At 37.2% G+C, this 18303-nt stretch overlaps 1 protein-coding gene across 1 annotated transcript in view; it reads right to left on the reverse strand.

Moving 5' to 3' along the window:
- The window catches only part of ADCY8 (adenylate cyclase 8), a gene marked incomplete at its 3' end in the record, with an annotated part of 121071 nt that overhangs the window by 34934 nt on the left and 67834 nt on the right, over positions 1-18303 (reverse strand). Inside the window, exons 6-8 of the mRNA XM_082277133.1 lie at positions 13296-13454; positions 9019-9289; positions 3125-3322 (exon numbers count right to left, since the gene is read on the reverse strand). Coding sequence (XP_082133259.1) covers positions 3125-3322; positions 9019-9289; positions 13296-13454 — 628 coding nt within the window. The remainder of the gene's footprint in view (positions 1-3124; positions 3323-9018; positions 9290-13295; positions 13455-18303) is intronic.

Genomic DNA, 18303 nt, shown 5'->3' on the forward strand with positions numbered 1-18303 from the left:
TCTGTGCTAGCTCCATGGTAGTTTTGTGCATGTTGATTCCAGAATTGGTTTTTTTTCTAATATTTTGCAATCTTAAAGGAAGAAGAACAGAAATTTCACTGCTAGTGTAAACCTGATGTCTGGAATTGTTTTATAGTGAAAAGATTCAAACCAACCGAGAGTGTTTAAACAGAACTCCACTATGACATTTCAAATCCATTCATGTCACCCCATGATCCCACATCATGGTAGTCCTGTTATTAATGCAGGAGGAAAAAAATATAGTTTGTTGTTCATGTGGTTACTCACTTCTCTGTCATTTGAGGTACAGAACATTAACAGAATTCACACTGAACAAGGTAAAGGTAACACTTCTTGGCCAGCATCTCAGCTACAGGTGCTGTTTCTTCTGCCTCCTGTGAAGTCTGGGGTGAGAGGCACTTACAGATTACAGGAATGAGTATTTAGCAGATGCCAGCTCTGCCTGAAAGTGTGATGGCTAAATGAGAGGGCACAGGATTTTACATGGGGGAGGTTACTTCAGAGCTCCCTCTGGCTTGAAGCAGTCACTGTGCTGGGCAGAAGGGCAGTGTCAGCCAACGGGAGCAGCAGTGGGAGAGGGGAGGCCCACAGACATTGACTGTCGATTCTCTCAGCCATACCAAGGGGAGCAGCCTAAGGTGTTGGTGTAGAAGGTTGTGTAAGCAGTTGCAAAATGTTAATGGCTAGGAAAAAACCCCATAATTCCAGACTGAAAGGTTAGGGGTGGGGGCAGCAGAGGGAAAAGGCTGCTGAAAGAACTTTACGATACTCCAGTTAAAACCTGAGTTTGGTTTGTTTCCCAAAGGGACAGGAAGAAGAGAGAAAGCGGTAGTAACATAAGATAGCATGGGAGAAATAACTACTTTCTTCAGGAAAATGATTAAAATATTACTTTTTTCATGAATTCCTGTAGCCTATGGTTTAACTCTAAGGTTATAATGACAAACCTCTAATTACTGCACAGGCATGCAGGAGGGAAGGGACATTTTCCATGCTGCCCCACGAGAAAATTACTGCTGTCTACAACAAAGAGGACACTATGATTCATCTTTCCTTAATCCAAATAATTCCTTTGTATCCTGGTACATTCCCCGTCACTATCTGAGCACACTCATGATGTCCCAGCACCCTGAACAGAAGCAAGGAAGTTGCTGACCAGAGGCTATCCAGGTGTTGGAGGTGGATGTGCCAGAAAAAATAAAGCAGTGATGATATTTTTAAAAACTTTACTCCTGCATAATATGAGAAACCAGATTAATTTATGGAACAGAAAGAAGATTCGGTCAACTTTACTGAAAGGATTTTATGTTTCTATTGCCTGTGCCTACTGGTTAGGACTAAGATAAAGGAAATATTGAATGAAAGCATCATTCTCCAAACACTGCAGCCCAGTTCTCCATTGGAAATGTCCTACTGGGAAGAAAATGTATCAAACCTGCTAAAATGTTAACTTTTAAATAGACTTTTCGTCATCCAGATGCAATTAAAACTTTATTAATATTTTAAATCTGACCTATGTAACGTGATGGATTAGAGCATGGTTCTTTTTTTAGTTCCTTAAATTGTACTTAAATTGAATTCTACACTTCCCTTATAGTTTTTCTTGTGGCAGATAATTGTGGAATATAAAGTAATAAGAAATTTTATATTTTGTATAGGGGATCGGATTCTGCGCAGTGTCCCTTTACACCAGACCATGCTCAGGCCTTGTGTGATTAAAAAACAACGTAAGATGAGGTGAACTATTGACAAGTTTGCTCATTCAGCAAGTTGTGACCAGGCTGTTTCCTCCTTTGAACAAAAAATTTCAGACTCTTTCACCTTATTTTTTTTTCTTGTGTCTTGAAGAGATTAAAAATTATTCATGACTTTGAGGACTTTATGTAGTAATTCACATTATATTGGAGATCTTGAATTTCACGTCCTCTGGTTCCCTGTCAGCTTTGCATGATGACTGCACTGAAAGAAATATTTTAATATTTTATGTTTCAGCAGATAATTATTTGTGGATAATTTGGTTTTGGGAGTTCTAACTTGTGTCTCAGTGTAAATATCCTCAGGGGGAAATAGAATCTTGTACTTTTGTTTTAAGAAACATTTCTTATTTCTTCTACAAGATTAGTAGTGCAATAAGGGCTGAGATATACTTCAAGCAGAATTTTTCTTTTCCAGTTGTCTTGACAAAACTCTCACCAATGAGCCTTCCTGAGGTCTAGTCTCCCATAAGTTAAGTCAAAATGTCTGTTTTCCCCTGGAAGTTAAAGTGATGATGGAGAAGTGAGCCTCCATGCTTCCAGTTCCTCACTGTTTTTATTTCCTTTCAGTCAAGTGCACATAGTATTGCAGACCTGCTGTTGCTGCACTGTAGTAGCATATGAAATTATCAATGAAAGTCAATGAAATTATTTGAGATCTGTGCAGCCTCACCCTGTGCCATCAGCTTTCAAGGGATGTTCTCCCATTACCTTATCTTTTAAAACTTATAACTTACATCTGGATGTAGTCTGAAATAGAAGTTAATGAGATAATTTTGCTGTTGAGAAGCAGCAAAGACACGAACAATCTTTAGCTCTTAGAAACAGATTTTTTAAGAAGGATGTTTAAAACAGAGAGTTGAAAAATAACTATTGACTTGAAATAAACATTGCAGCTGCATAGAGGACATCAGAGGGATTCTATGATTGAATGGAAGGAACATATCTATATAAATATAGATATATATTTTCTGAATAAAAATGTCAGTTTATTAATATGCTCAATCATCGTTAGTGCCAAAGTCACCTGTCATCTGACAGAAAACTGCTTGTACTTGATACCAAGTTCAACCCGGCCAGTGGCTGTTGTTTTCAGAAACTGAGTTTGTTCAATGTATGTATTTTCCAACAATGAAATGCAGTCATTTCAGCATTATAACACCTGCATCATGCCACTGTGTATTATGAACTCTAGCTCAGCCCCGCCTTCTGAAAACTGAAACAAAATGAAAAAGAAAAACAAAGCAAGAAAAAAAACCAACACAAGCCAGGACCTACAGCTTCTCTACTTCGGTGAACATTTATTACAGTTTGAGTTGTGAATAATGCAGCTACCAAGCCCCAGCTACCTTATGCTCCAGGCTGGAGTCTTTAAACATCAGTGAAAAAGGCTTGATATGCTCTCTTCTCAATTTATCGCCACTCCGTAAGTCGATGGTGTGCTCTATTCGCTTGTTAATTTCCTCAGGCCCAGACTGGACATGCAAAGCTTGTGCAAGATGGTTTGGAAGCAGATTTATTGAATTTCTTGTTAGGGCAGCCAGAGTCTAGGGGAAAGCACATGCAAACAGAATAAACCTGCTGGTCCCCTTGGGTTAAAAATGCAATGTTTTAGTTCATGTTGCATTGCAAACCATTACAGCATTCCATGCAATTCATTCAATGAAATCTATAGAAGTGTAAAATAGTAAGTCTGTTCCACTAAACACATACAGTACATTTAGGGGAGCACTTTAATGCCTTCTTTTTTATAGACTAGGAAGTTTGTTGCTGCACTGAGAATTAGGACTATATTCCCCTTTTCAAACGTGATATTTAATTATTAAAGCATGCATAAGGGGAGTACACACACCAAAATCACAGCACGATATCTGACTCAATGGTGTGTTTTAATAAATAAGAATGGAAGCCATATAAAACAAATGCCACAAAACAGGAGTAATGAAGTTTTTCTGATCTTAAAGTTACTGGATGTGTGTAGATAAGGAACAGATCAGTTAGTCAGGAGTGAAGAAGGTGACATTTCTGATTACTTCAGCATGGGTTTTCAGATAATATATTCTTCTTCACTACTGGTATATTTCAGCCAATCTAGATTACAGTTAGGCTATATGATTTAATTTAACTGTAATTCATATTATTATTTAAAATATTGTCTCAAATGCATTATTCCTTTGGTATTTCAATAACTAATCAAAGAAAAAAAATGAAAATACTTTTGCTTCACCAAGGAATTCTAGCAGAGATAGTATGAAGGGTGTTTCATCTTCAGCAAAGAGTTAAGAGTTTGCTTTCATAAAGAGAATAACTCATTCCCATTTCATGGTGTCATTTCATGACACAAACCACAGTGAAGCAGCTCTTTCCCACTTGAATGGGAAAATAAAATCTACTACTGTAATATTCCCAAGGGTTAAGAAATGTTGATGAATGGAAAGGATGTAAAACTTCATACATCATAGCACAAGACATTTCAGCATTATCATGGATGGGAAATAAAATTCTGCCTGAGAAAAGTTATTCCATAGGTCCTTACTGAAAAGATCTTCAGCTGCATCTCCTATAGCATTGTTGAAACAGGAGTTTAGGATGTACTGTCACCAGATACACCAGAAAGCCTTTTGTATCATGGGATTACATAGGGCAAATGCTATAGGGAGGTTTCCCTTGTTCAGATTCAAACTATAATCAACAAACATATTCTAATAAATCTTGGACAGCACATTAAAACATGGGAAGGATCTCAGGTACCCACTGCCAAAGCTCAACTGACAATTTTCCTTACAATCCTAAAATCAAGTCCACGGACTGTGAAGTCACAGATAGTATTTCATATTCCATCTTATTTCTGGTAATTTAAGATCCAAAAATACAGTCTATCAGGATTGAAGTCTTCTCTCTGTTTAAATGAAAAGAAGTTTTCCTGTTTGTTTAGTAGAAAAAGGACTTCAGTAGAGAAAGTTTGGGAAGATACTCTACTCAATTCCTCCCTTCTTCTGTCTAGCAAATTAGTATCATCAACATAAGTAGAAAAAACACTATCAAATAAACTTTTCTCACACTAAAGTTCCAGATATGACTGAATTCATATCTTGGCCTTGGAGAAAACAATCAAGGTAAGTGGATAAATGCTATATTACTACATGCTGTGATGCTACTTTAGTTTAAGTACTACTACCTCTTTTAAACTGAGCTAGGAAGAAAAGCTTTTATCAATTTTTGGTGGCTGAAAGGGCACAAGTGTGTCTGAAGTCCCTGTTAAAGGATGACAACACATCAGATGGTGGTGTGTAAATTGATTCCTCAGAATTACCTTGTATTTCTACTTCTCCACTGGAAATGAGGGTGGAGAAATTCCCTAATGTTTTTCATGGGCATTTTGTTTTATTTATATGAGAAAAATAATCTAAATTGATCCTACCAAGATACTATATTTTGGTTAAAATTCTATTTTAAGCTGCAATTGGTATGAAAGCTTGTCTTCTTGCTGAGTGTATGAAGTGTATTACAACTCATGGTAGATGAACATGACGTAATAGCACCACTCTGGCCATGGTGCCTGTAGTATTGGTGCAGGAATAGACTCTGAATTTGCATCTATATAACAAGGAAATTCACATTCGTGTTTCATAGAGTTTTCTCTCCCTCACATACATATACATACTTTAGAAAACTGCTTCCCTGTATTTACAAATAACAACAATGAAAAAATGTGAAAATTATTCCCTCAAGAATATGTTCTAAGCACATCTTGTCTCTTATCCCCCTCTTTGCTCCGCATCTTTTAAGACTTCTTTATGCAAACACAAAAAAATATTGATTCTTTCTATTATCTCTCCTACAGTTTTGTGAGCAGCTCTGTGGAAGTCACAGCTGTGAATTCTACAGTGAGCTTTTGAAGCTTTCTGATGCTGACAATAACCATTCATCATATAGGAACAAACATAAGGTTCTATTAAAAAAAAAGCCTAGCCAAACTTGCATCTGAAACTGAAAGAAGATGAATTAAAACAAACAAATAATAAAACTCAAGCTTTAGACACATTTTATAGAAACTTTAAAAGGTAGCTTAGATTAGATTTTACTTCTTTCCTGCAACAAGTCCAAGCATCCTGCTGTCAAAAAGAAAGGAAATTTTTAATCAGTGCCATTTAGAAAACCCTAGGAAGGTTTCAAATTATTTTTTTTTCATACTGCAAGGACCAGGTTTTGGAAGGAAAAACTGCAGGTGGGATTCAGTTCAAGAGGAAGACACCTAAATGAGGGTGTCTACATGTTTGGTGTCTACATGCCCGGTGTCTAAACTTCTGTTTCTTCCAATACACACTCCAGATGCTTTCAGTTGGTCCTCACCACTGACCAGTGGCATGTACATATGTAGCTGTGGTCAGCTGAGATGCCTTAGGGAACTGGACAATAGTCAGGAGCCAGGAGATGTGGCAAAAGACACAGGGGCACTACATGCCACTGGTCAGTGGTGAGGACCAGCTGGGGTGTGCTGGGGTGTGCTGGGGTATCTCAGCATAGAAGTAACAATAACAATGGGGTAGCTGCAACAGGCAAGTGCCTTGGTTTTGAACTGAATTCCACCTTTTTGTTTAGACTTCTCTGTCATCTTGGCAGTCTTTTAGTATAATTTCTGTGCTCACTGTTTAGCCCCACTGCAACCACTACTAAGGTACACCTACAGCAGATGGACATTTTAATATGCTGTTTTTCCTAATTCGCATCCTGACAGGCCCATCAGCTGCCTCCAGCAGCACACACAGTGACCATGTCACGCTTTCAGCTACTCGTTGTAATGTACATGGAAGAAATTCAACTTTATCAGCTGTTAATTCATTCTAGAGGAGGAGACCTTCACTCTCTTGATATAAAATAACTTCTGTCCAACTTTCTTTGCTATAAGAAAGAAGCCCAGACACTAGTTTCAATAAATGAAACCTCCATCCATATTGAGCATGTCTGAATTTCAGACAGGAACTTGCACCCTTTGCTTACCTCATGATCAGAGCAAGGGTACATAGTGATAATTGGGCTGTAGACAGGTGTAGTTTTTGATAATATCTGTGACTGCATACATAAAAAGTGGTTATTTGTTACTTACTCATATAAACATATCTACAATTCACTGATTTAGGCTGTCCATAGAACATGAGTTTGAGGTAATGAGTATGGATTGGAATAAATTAGAGTTTAGCATAAGAACTCACCAGAGACTTCTTTTCACATGCTTCCTAACATAACTAGAGTTAAAAGTAATATACATGTGATCAGTTGCTCAGATTCTGTTGTGACTTACATTGGGTAAAAAATCATTTAAATTCTATTGCCAAATATTCAAACATAGAGAATGATTCATTGTTGGGTTGCTGCTACTAGGATTCTCAAAGCCTGCTTCTTACAGTGACCTTTAAGCTGCTTAATTAGTGTTATTAAGTGCTTATTCTGTCCAAGACTGACATACCTCTGGAAAAAGCTACTATATCCTAGTATAATTTAAATCTATCATCTGAATTTTTTAGCTCAAATACATTATTTGTGAGCAGTAATGCCTATTGCCCCAACTGTAAATTAAAAATTACATAATAATTGAATCATACATGGAACAGCAGATTTTCAAAATCATTTCTCCACCAAAAGGCTTATTGTAAAACTGTAATATAAAATTACAGCTTTTCCCACCACCACTCCAAATTCTTAAAAAAAACAGCGAGAAACTATTCTAAAGTAGATTGTTTATTGCCATAAGAAAAAAAAAAGTTTTAAAGCAACTGTTAAGCTATGCCTATTTCAGTTACTTTCAAGGCCTTTTTATTAGTATTGGGCAGGAGTTGATCAATAATAGAATAAACCCACTAATCCTTTATTTCATTCATTGTCTTTGTCAGCATCAAGGTCAGGTTTAGCTGAGAAAAGGGCCAACAAAATGATAGCCTACTCTGCATAGATTTTTTTGGACTACAGAAATCAAAATGCCTTAAAGGGAAAGAAAAAGAGAGAGAGAGATCAGAAGATGTTTACAGCAGCATGCACCCATACCTCTATTCCAAATGAAATGACAATAGAGAGACAGGTCAACAAAATACAGAGAATACTCTAAGGCAGTGTACATGCAGATACACAGATGTACAGGACATATATAAAACAGGTGTTTTATATAACAGCAAACTGAGCCATGCTCCAATTCAGTTTGAAGAGATGAAGACACTGCTGTGGGCTGATTGATTGTGAAATTTTATCACTTCTGAGCACATTTGTAAGAAGCAGAAGACAGTTGACAAAAGCAAGACCTCCACACAACAATGTTTAAGGTTCAACAGACAGTTCAGACACATAGGAATAAGGACGTGCAGCAGAAGAAAGGATATATCACGTCGTTACGGATCCCTCAAAGAAAATGAAAGAAAGTTTCAGCTGACCTTGCCTCATAAAGACTCATCAATCTTTCAAGTGCAGTGAAAAGAGTGGAGTCTGAGGCCGTATTAACCTTTCCATCTTTAATTCCTCTAAACAAGCAGACTTCACAGAACGATTTTTTTTACTGTACAATTGTTGGTTCCCAGGTTGCTGGCAATCAGCCATGCAGTGCTTTTGGAAAACATCTGATTAGGAGAAGTTACAATTATCTCATATTTCTATTGAGCTACAGATGTCTTTAGAATCGAACTCATCTGCTAGTGAACCTTAATTATGTCCTAGAGTATGAGTTTTTAATATTTTTTTGTTAAAAAAAGTGAAAAATGCACAACATTATTTCACAAGGTGCTTATTTTTTCTTCCTTCCCTTGTATATCAATAAACTACTTTATACTTTTTCCTCTGGCAAAATGTCCTTTCTCTCAACCCTTTAATTTTATGGCACTGCAGTAAAGCTATTCAATGAGATATACTCTCTGACTAGAATGTTCCTGCTAGTTTAGTGACATTAGATTATTTTTAATTACTTCTTCGTGGAGTGGTTCAATTAAAACTAAGCCGTGCAGTATTTAATTTCAGTTGGGAAAAAGGAAAAGAAAAAAAAACCAAAAAAACAATGAACCCAAAATCTCTGGTTCACTGGCATTTTCCCAGTTTGGATACGTGGGTTTTTTTGCCTTGAAAAAATTTGTTCAACCCTCTACTGTTACAGTACATGTTAGAATAAAGGTTAAGATGAATTTGTCTCCTCTGAGGCCTCCATTATTGAAATGCACTCAATCATGCATTCATACTCGATGACATTAAAGGAAGTTTGACTTACGTTTTGTTTTCCCACTATGTTATCAAATGGAAGTTCAGGGCTCCAGGATCCTTCAGTAAATGTAGCTCCACTGTTTCTCCTGTCAGAGGAGCTGACAGCCTCTTTCACAATATCTTCAGGTAAAGTCAACAGACTCTCCTCAGGTTGTTTAATTAAATAAGTCTCAATGTTATGTTTTCTCAGGAATTCATTGCGCTCTTTGCCATGCCCTTCTTCAACTTTATAATCCCCATTCAGGCAGTCCAGAGTGGCTTTGGAGATGTGAATCCTCCTGCATAAGTGAAATAAGTAGTAGTAAATACCGATTTTACTATTATACTAGTGCTCTAGTATACATAGCTTCGAGGAAGGTTTTGAACTCTGCATATTATTTAATATCATGGATAAATAGAAGGTTTTCTACTGCAAATGATGAAAATTAAATAGTGTATTCAAAAACATGAGCTTTATTTGTGGTCAAGTACTCTCAAGATATGTTTACATCAATAAGATGTCATTAACACACAAAGTTCTGTCACAAGAAAAACACTTTGACATTCACATCTGAAACCTTTGCTCATAGTTAATAGTTTAATGGGAGACCTTCCTGAGTAAAATGCTATTCTGAGTGAAAAAAAATTGTACTTCAGTGAAATATATTGAGAGAAAAATAAATGGTAGGCATTAGAGCAGTTCATATGAAGGCTTTGATTTCCTTCAGTTTCCTGAGGTAGCTTAGACATTTGAAATTAATGGTCTTATTGTGCCATTAATTTCACAGTAGGGAAATAGGGGAACTGTGCAAAGGCAAGTGAGGTAATAATTTCTATTAAGACTAAGCAATGAGTTCAATAAGCTTTGGCTGAAGTTGAATTTAAGAGATTACATAGAAAAGAGCTCAAATTTTGCAATAGTATGATAGGCATTTTGTTGTCTTCCAACCAAACTATTTTTAAGAAATCTTCAAGTTTCTACATGTAGGGTAAATTGCAGACACCTCTAGAACATGTCAACATGGCCAGCCATGCTGCACTGTGCAATGCCACATCATGAATGCAGCAAGAGTTGTTCATTAGGCATTTATCTAACCCAAGCAAATAGTTGTAGTGACTCTTTAAACCAGCTAATTTTTTAAACTTTGGGTGTATGTCACTTTCTGAAAGACAGACTTGCGTACAGATTCCTAGAATTCAGAGTGAGCTAAAATTCTTGATCTTGATGACACATGCTGAGGTGCTCTTCTCAGGGAATTTGGCTTCCTCCTGTGAAGGAAATGGTCCTTGCATAGCCCTTTGGCAACTTCCTTCTGGAACTCAAAGGATGCCAATAGAGTGTTGAATTGCATAATATTTTGATGGAATACAAGTGCATATATGATGTGTATGCATTTCCAGAAAATAAAATGCTAGTTGCATTTAAGCAGTGTGAAGTGCCCAGGAGTATCAGAACTTGGCACAAACTGTCTATGTGGAGCATTAAATATCAGCATCTAATTAAAAGATAAAAAATTTGTGTCTGAGCCATTTTTTAAGCTGCCTCAGCTTCCCTGCTCTTTCCCAGGTTTTGTACAACTTTCTGAAGTCATGCTGGTATAATGATCACAGAGATTAGTAGTATTTTGTAGTAAAAAATCGGTAAAACTCATGATAAAACCCATTAAAAATGTATCTCAAATATAAGCAATTTTGGTCTGGACTTAAACAGCAAAGCATGTGACCTCTCAGAAAGATGATGCATTTCCTAGCTCTAAGAAATCCAAATAGGCTAAAGTGATTTAACTAAGGTACTAAACTAAAACTAAAGAAAAACAAAAAGAAAGAAAGAGAAAGTGATACACCAGTTGCCAAGGTGACTATCTCTGTGTTTAGATTCAACTAGTATAATTTGGGAAGACTGTGTAATAAAGCCCTGAAATAAGGATTTTATGATGGATATGATAACAGCTTTAAGCAGAGTATGGATATAGCTATTAATGTAATATCCTTAAATGGGTCAAATATTAATAAATAGTTGGCAGATTAAAAGTATTTTCTGGCTTCATCTATTGTACTGCTTGCTTAAAAAACCTTAAAATGTGGAGAGATATCTTTTAATTTTATACAAATATAGTACCTTGGGAACCTGAGTATTGAAATAAAAAATGTGTTGCCTGACCTACTCTTGAAAGCATATCAGGCCCACAGTGTTAGATGATACCTGTCATTGAGACATAATTGAAAATTAATTATTATGTAGGTTTTATGCAATTCAGTACTGGAGATTAATACCTACATACACTAAGAAAAGACTATTAGAAAATGGGATCATGGCAGAAGAATGTCACTGAAATAACACTGTAGGATCTTACATGGTTTCCTTCCCAGGTGTTGTGGACACATTTTTTACTCTCAGAAAACTGGAAATTACCATTTTTTTCTCAGTGCTCCTAATTGCCTTCTCTCATGGCAGCTCAGCTGTTGGTATGCTCCTTCTCTCAGGTGCAATCTCTCCCTGCATCACCCATGCTCGTGGGGCCTCAGGGGGACGTGCAGGCATCGAGTGGAAGAGCTGAGCCCCTTTTTTGCTGCTGTCAGAGTGGGTGAAAGGATGTTCCCCATCCTCAGCTGCCTCCCTCCACTATGCCCTCAGGAAAATGGTGCAGTTCATCTTTGCTCTTGTTTCACATGGTGAGAGCAGGACTGCTCACAAGCCCAGGGCAGCTTTCCTGATGAAGCTGCTCTAGGGATGGGCATGACCTCGGTATTACAACAAGTAGGGGGATTTGAATGCTGGTGGCAGGGAGGAGTAAGGAGAGGCTGAAATCGACTTAACTGCTCTATTAAATCTGCTCTGCACACTAGGAAACTCTGATGTAAATCACTATTCTGATGGACTTGGTTCATTGCTGTCACGTACAGGCTTTGTTCTACTGGCACACTGCTATCCAGAAAATCACTCTGCTCTGACAGACTGAAAACCTGCCAGGCATTTTTTCTACAGCAAGGCTGTGCATTTTCTGGGTTATTCTGTACACCTAATAGCTGTACGACTTGCACACATTAACAGCAATAGACTCTTCTTTTTTCAGGTGTGGATGGTGAAACTTGAGTGATCAATTTGCTAATGGTAACAAAGCATCATCTTAGTCATCTGGGAGTATCACGTGGGATAAGCAGCAGGCAATGAAATTTTTTTCTGAAATTTTATACACGGGTGACATATGCAGAGTACAGAAGTTGTTCTCAGAGCATGCAGAGTTTCATTTTCTGCTAATTCCAAGAATACATATTAGAATAAAGGTTTACTATGTAGAACTGTGGAAGGGGCCTGCATTTGCAATATATGAAGCACATTTCCTTCCAACTTCCTGGGAACATGACAGCTCTGACAGATCCTGATGTGTTTGTAGGGAGTACAGCACATGACTCAGTTTTGATGACTTAAAATCTCTGTCACTCAAGGTGACAGCACCACTTAGACTTTTTTCCACATAAAGATGTCTGCTGCTATTGCTTCTAAATCCTATAGCTAAAAATGGAATTGTGTAGGTGATCTTTCGTACATCTTTTGTCAATGGAAGGTGGAATGGAAAGTGAACAGAAGATTCCTGCAATCCCTACTGTTGATTCAAATTTAGGATTTGCAGCTTCCAAATCAACATGATATATAGGTCATATCAGGCAGAAATAATATTCAACTTTCAGGTGAATCACACACATCAGATGCACATTAAAAAAACTAGGCAGCTTAGTGGAAAATCATACATTTTCGCATATAGACAGGTTGAGATAAATATCTCAAAACATCTACTGAAGCATCAAATTACTTAAAAGACTTCCTAGAGAGCCTGCTGTTCATAACAACTTGTTATTAGCATATTGGCCTATGAACACATAACTCTTCCCACATTTTGTGCATTAGGAAATAAAAGAAATTATAGCTTTGTACCTCATGATAGCATTTGAATGGAAAAGGTGAGAGAATGTAGCCTGGAAAATCTCATGAATTGTCAAAACCTAACTGGGAAATTTGGTCTACCTCTGAGGACTATATGGGCTGAAAACAAAAATTGATCTTTCTCAGAAAATCAAGGCTGACAAAGCAAAATAAATATTTTTGTCTTGTCTTTCCAAATGTCTCTGCAAGCTGACCATTTCTACCCTTTTTGACCATAGTCTCACTAACCCTTGCCAGCTGCAAAATAGCAAAAAACAGGTCACAATTGATGAAATAACGTAAGACAGTTAATCTGTTGGCAAGGTTCACAGTGTAATGTGCTGGCAATATTTTCTGACTGTGGGAAATACACACTGCCTTACCCAGGAATTCCACCTGACTCGAGTTTGTTTGCAATATCCACGTCCCATGACCAGACATCAAACTGCCACTTCCGCAGGCCCAGCACTCCGCACAGAACCGATCCCGAATGAATCCCTATTCTCATGTCAATGTCATGCTTTGTTCTTGATCTGACATATCTGTTAAACAAAACACATAAAAAAGACTAGACTTATAAAATATATGCCACGCTTTTCCATATCTTTTTGAAAAGGGTATGTTGTAAAACACCATGTCAATTAGCTGTAAAGTGCAGTCTAGCCTGTAAAATGAAGAGAGAACTTTCTAAGTATCAAAGGTACAGGTAGTGATAAAATTACTCTAAAAGCCAGGTTATCATTAAGCACTTAATTGCCTGCATGGTTCAGTGGCACACTTATTATTCCAATCGGATAGAAAGAGAAAGAGAGGGGAAAAGGTGTCTGAGTGAAAGTATTTTGTTGGACTTATTGAGTGTTTAACTTGGAATTATAAAATACATTTCAGGAATGGTATGCAACTGTTGGAACAGTATGGAACAATCAGAAACTGCATGGACAGTTCAGAAACAGGAACTATTTTCATCAAACCTGTGTATTCTTTTATATTCTACTGCCTTTTTTGAATAATTTTAAGTTTTTCAAAAATATTATTTTATTGACTGAGATTTTCCAGAGTTACTTTTTGTCAAATGATTAATTATTTTCATTAGATTTGGCCAGAACACCATTTGCTCTGTAATGACAAATAACAAACTCTGTGTGAGTTAAAAATCAGTTTTGTCCATTCTGTGTAATGGTGAGGACCATTTCACCTCTCAAAAATAAACACATATGAGCATATTTGTTAAGAGACTGCTTTTCCAGTTCTGTTTGTGTGACAATAAGTGTTTGCACCAGAAATAGTATTAAAGCTTGTATTCATTAATCTTTAAATTGTGTGCTCAGGATAGGAAAAGCACATTGCTACTGGTGGTCTACAAACCTGCTGTGTCTCTGTAAAGGGCCTCAGCTCTACAGTCACTGAAGTCAATAGAAGCACAGCAAGATCACACCACAGAGCAGGCAAAGAATAAACAGCTCTATTTCACAGCTCTGAAGTTAGCTACCCTTGCCTCAGATGCCTCAGATACTTGACAGATACTCTCTAGAGGACAAAAGGGTAAATTGCTCACTGCATTCAATACTTGGGCTTTCATTGTTGCAACCGAGCATCAGCTCAGTTTGTAAGGGGGAAAGAAAAAGAGTTCTAAAGTGGAGAGAAACTAATTGTATAAAAACGTGAAGAATTGAAAATAAGAAATTAATCTTTATATCCCTTTCCTGCGTATTATGAAAACTTGGAGGAAAGCAGGCATGTGGTAAGTCTCAGTGCGGTAGTTTGCCTACAAGACCTGTTTATCACATCAGGAAACCAACATAATAAGATATTTAAGAGAAAGAGGCTTTAAATAGTTAATCATAAAATAATAAAAAAGAAGCTTTGAGAATGCATTTGTCTGTGTTCTTAGAGTTTATGGTTTTCATTTACAAATTTCTTCATTGCTTTTCAAGCAAGAAGGCTTGAAATACCAAAATTAAACAAGCAATCACCTTTCTCTGGAAGATGGGATATGCAACAACTCCTCAACACTGAAGTACTTTAGGTGCTGTGAGAGCAGATAATAGAAGTGAGACCACTGTGATTTTAATTTATTTTGAATAATTTTTATGCATTACAAAAAAACCTAAACTGACACTCATAACTGTCAGAGGAATTGTCACACAGGATTGTTTCCCCAGTCTGCCTTTTTCTTTTGTTCAGATAATTATTTCTCATTTTATGTCTGATTTCCTTATCTTGAAATAAAAGATAATTGTATCTAGAAGAATAATTGAGTGAAAAGCTTTTCATTGAAAAATGCACTCAATAAGAGGACTTTGAGTTTAATAAAGTGTTTTAATAACCTATATTTTTGTAATCTTTCTCTATACATACGTAGACACACATGCTATTTTTCCAATTTCATTTCTATTTGACTGTCATGTCCTGCTCTAGGTTTGTCTAGTTTAGAGAAGAGGAGGCTGAGGTGTGACCTGGTAGCTCTCTAACAGCTTCCTGAGGAGGGGAAGGGGAAAGGGAGGTGCTGAGCTGTTCTCCCTGGGATCCAGTGGCAGGATGCATGGGAATAACTCAAAGCTACATCAGTGAAGGTTCAGCTTGGACATTAGGAAACATTTATTTACCAAGGCTGTGGCCAAACAATGAAACAGGATCTCTAGAGAGGTGGTTGATGCCCCAAGCCCATGATCAAGAGACATTTGGACAATACCCTTAACATGCTTTAACTTTTAGTGACTCTTGAATTGGCGGGCACTTGGACTAGATGGTCGCTATAGGCCCCTTCCAAATAAAACAGTCTGCTATTCTATTCTATTCTATTCTATTCTATTCTATTCTATTCTATTCTATTCTAAATTTTAAATACTGTAAGTTGTGGTCCTGTATTTGTACCTGATATGAGAACTAACACACACAGGTTTTGCTGGAGAGACCAGGTACAAATGATGGTGCAACTGAGAAACTGTGCCCCTCTATTTCCAGAGTGTTCACTAAGGATTGCTGGATTTAACTTTTCCTTTGTGATAAAAATGTGCTGATGGCCAGAGAAAGCTTTGGCATCCTTAATCAGCCACATAGGACTTCTGCATTTGTCCAAAACCTCACACAGCCGTGCTGTCCACACCACCTCCTGCAGTGTGCTGCAGACACTAATCAAGGTCCTATCCCCCTTGCCTTATCTGTTGTCTTTCACAATCTCCCAGCGATTCTTTATGTGCTGCTCAGGTGATATTTGATCTCAGCTCTTCATCAGCAGACAGAGTGGATTTGGCTTCCTGCCCACACCCTTTGGCTGAGGGACATTTTCTTTCTCTGCTGCAGTGCTGGTGCACATGCAGGGCTCTGTCTTTGCATCCTCCTCTTGCCATGCACAGCAATGTGCTCCTATGTTGATAAGTGGGAAGGCAATTGCAGGTGGGGACCTGATCACATGAAGTCACAGTCTGAGATATATTTAAACAGGCCCGTCCAGGACAGGAATCAAAGCACAAAAGTGATCTAGTCTCATTCAAATTACTTTATTATTTGCAACACAAGACTGAAAGCAGAAGTGTTGAGAACCTGTTATGGAAACACTAGTTTTCACAAAATTGTAGTTGTGAGATATTAAATCGAAAAAAGAAAAAAAAATAGTTTAATTTATTTACAAATTTCTTTGCAAAGACTAAAAAGTTTAAAAGTGAGATGATTTGTTAGTGTGTAAAAAGTAATGGAATTATAATTATTTTTTTCCTTTAAAATTGGGAGTGATGCGGGATGAAAACGATTTCTGAAGTATGTAAATAAGGGGACTTAATCATGGTCAAATCCAACTCCCTAGCAGCCAGACTACTACATACTTTAGGAGGTCTTGTTTATATACAGGTATAGGAAAAACAAAGCCTGAAATAACAAAGTCTGGATCACCTTCATCAACACTGGTAGTTCTAACTTATTCAGAAAAAAACTTCTGTTAAATAATAGCATGTACTACATAAAAAATGTAGAGATAAAAAAATTGAGAGAGTCCATTTTGCATAAGCTCAGGTGTTCCACATCTTTTAATTATTCTCTCTCTTAAATTTATTCAACTATTAGTGAAACTTCTAATTAGAAAATTTATTTTATTCAACTACTCCACAGGCTCTCTGCGGATACATTGACAAAGTGCATTTTAGAAGATGAATTATTGATGATCTATAAAGCAGCCCTCTTTACCTCACAGTTGCTTTGATATCTTATCCAGGATGAGGTAACTGTGACTGATGCTATTGTTGCCATTCATCTCATTTCAGTCTAGCCAGAGATAAAAAAATTCAATGATTTTAATTGGACCTTGGCATTTCCTTTTGGTCAGCATTCCTTGATGGGTATTTGATGTTTGTGGTGTTAATTGAAACCTTTCCTATTTGCATGAGAAGGTGAGCTAAAAGTCAGAAATTTGCTTTTCAACCTTTTCTGTAGCTGTCAAAAATCTGAATGCCCTGGAATTCAGGCCTTGAAAATTGAGAGTGACACACTGGCTGCTTCTGTGCTGACCAGTTCAACTGTGCAAGGTTCTGTCTATGCTTTGAGATACTTAAAACAACCCCAGAATGTTTTTTTCATTCTCACAAAGCCCTCTCACAACCTGTTCCAGGTTCAACAGTTTGCATGTGATGAAGACCATTTCTAGTAGGTAATTTGAATGCAACTGCCTGGTTTTGGAAGCAAAAAGACTTCAGAAGAATGGAGCTGGCCAGCCTGTTCCACTTTTAGTGACAGCTAAAATTCTCTGGGGTTGTTCAATTTACCCATCAAGATATAGTCATTATCATCCTCATGCAGGTGAATTAAGAAATTCTGTGTATTCTGGTTGAAGTAAGTAAGGATCTTAGCTGACTCTGCTGTGAGCAGAAGGATGGACAAGTGATTTCCTGGTGTCCTCTGCTAACTGAACTGTCCTTTGATTGTAAGGTTCAGTTATATAGAGAACGTTTTGGTTGGACTCAAGAGAATTATGGAATTTTCCTAACGTAATGCAAATACTTTTTGGTGCTGACATGAAAGTGTAGTAGACGAAGTGAGGTAAGTGACCTTTTCAGTATGACTCTGGGAACTGTCATGCTTGTGAAGGAGATATCCATTATTTTAAAAAAGCTAGGTAACAGGATACACTAAACTACTGAAAAGTTTGAATAATACAGCACAGGTAATGTGACTTATGAGCTGTAACACTTCACAGATTAACTTTACATAGGTTGAATTTACAATTTAACATAGATATTTTCCCAAGGTTCCTGTTTAAAAAAGCACCTGGATGAGTTTACCTTGGAGTTAGAACTGAAATCTAATGTCAGCAGAAACCATTATCTGGAGAAGTTTCATATTGCCAGACCCGTCACTAACATAACTGACTTGCTCTGAATTCAGATAGATACTGTAGTGTCC

This window comes from Coloeus monedula (genome assembly GCF_965178545.1).
Source record: "Coloeus monedula genome assembly, chromosome: 1".
NCBI lineage: Eukaryota > Metazoa > Chordata > Aves > Passeriformes > Corvidae > Coloeus > Coloeus monedula.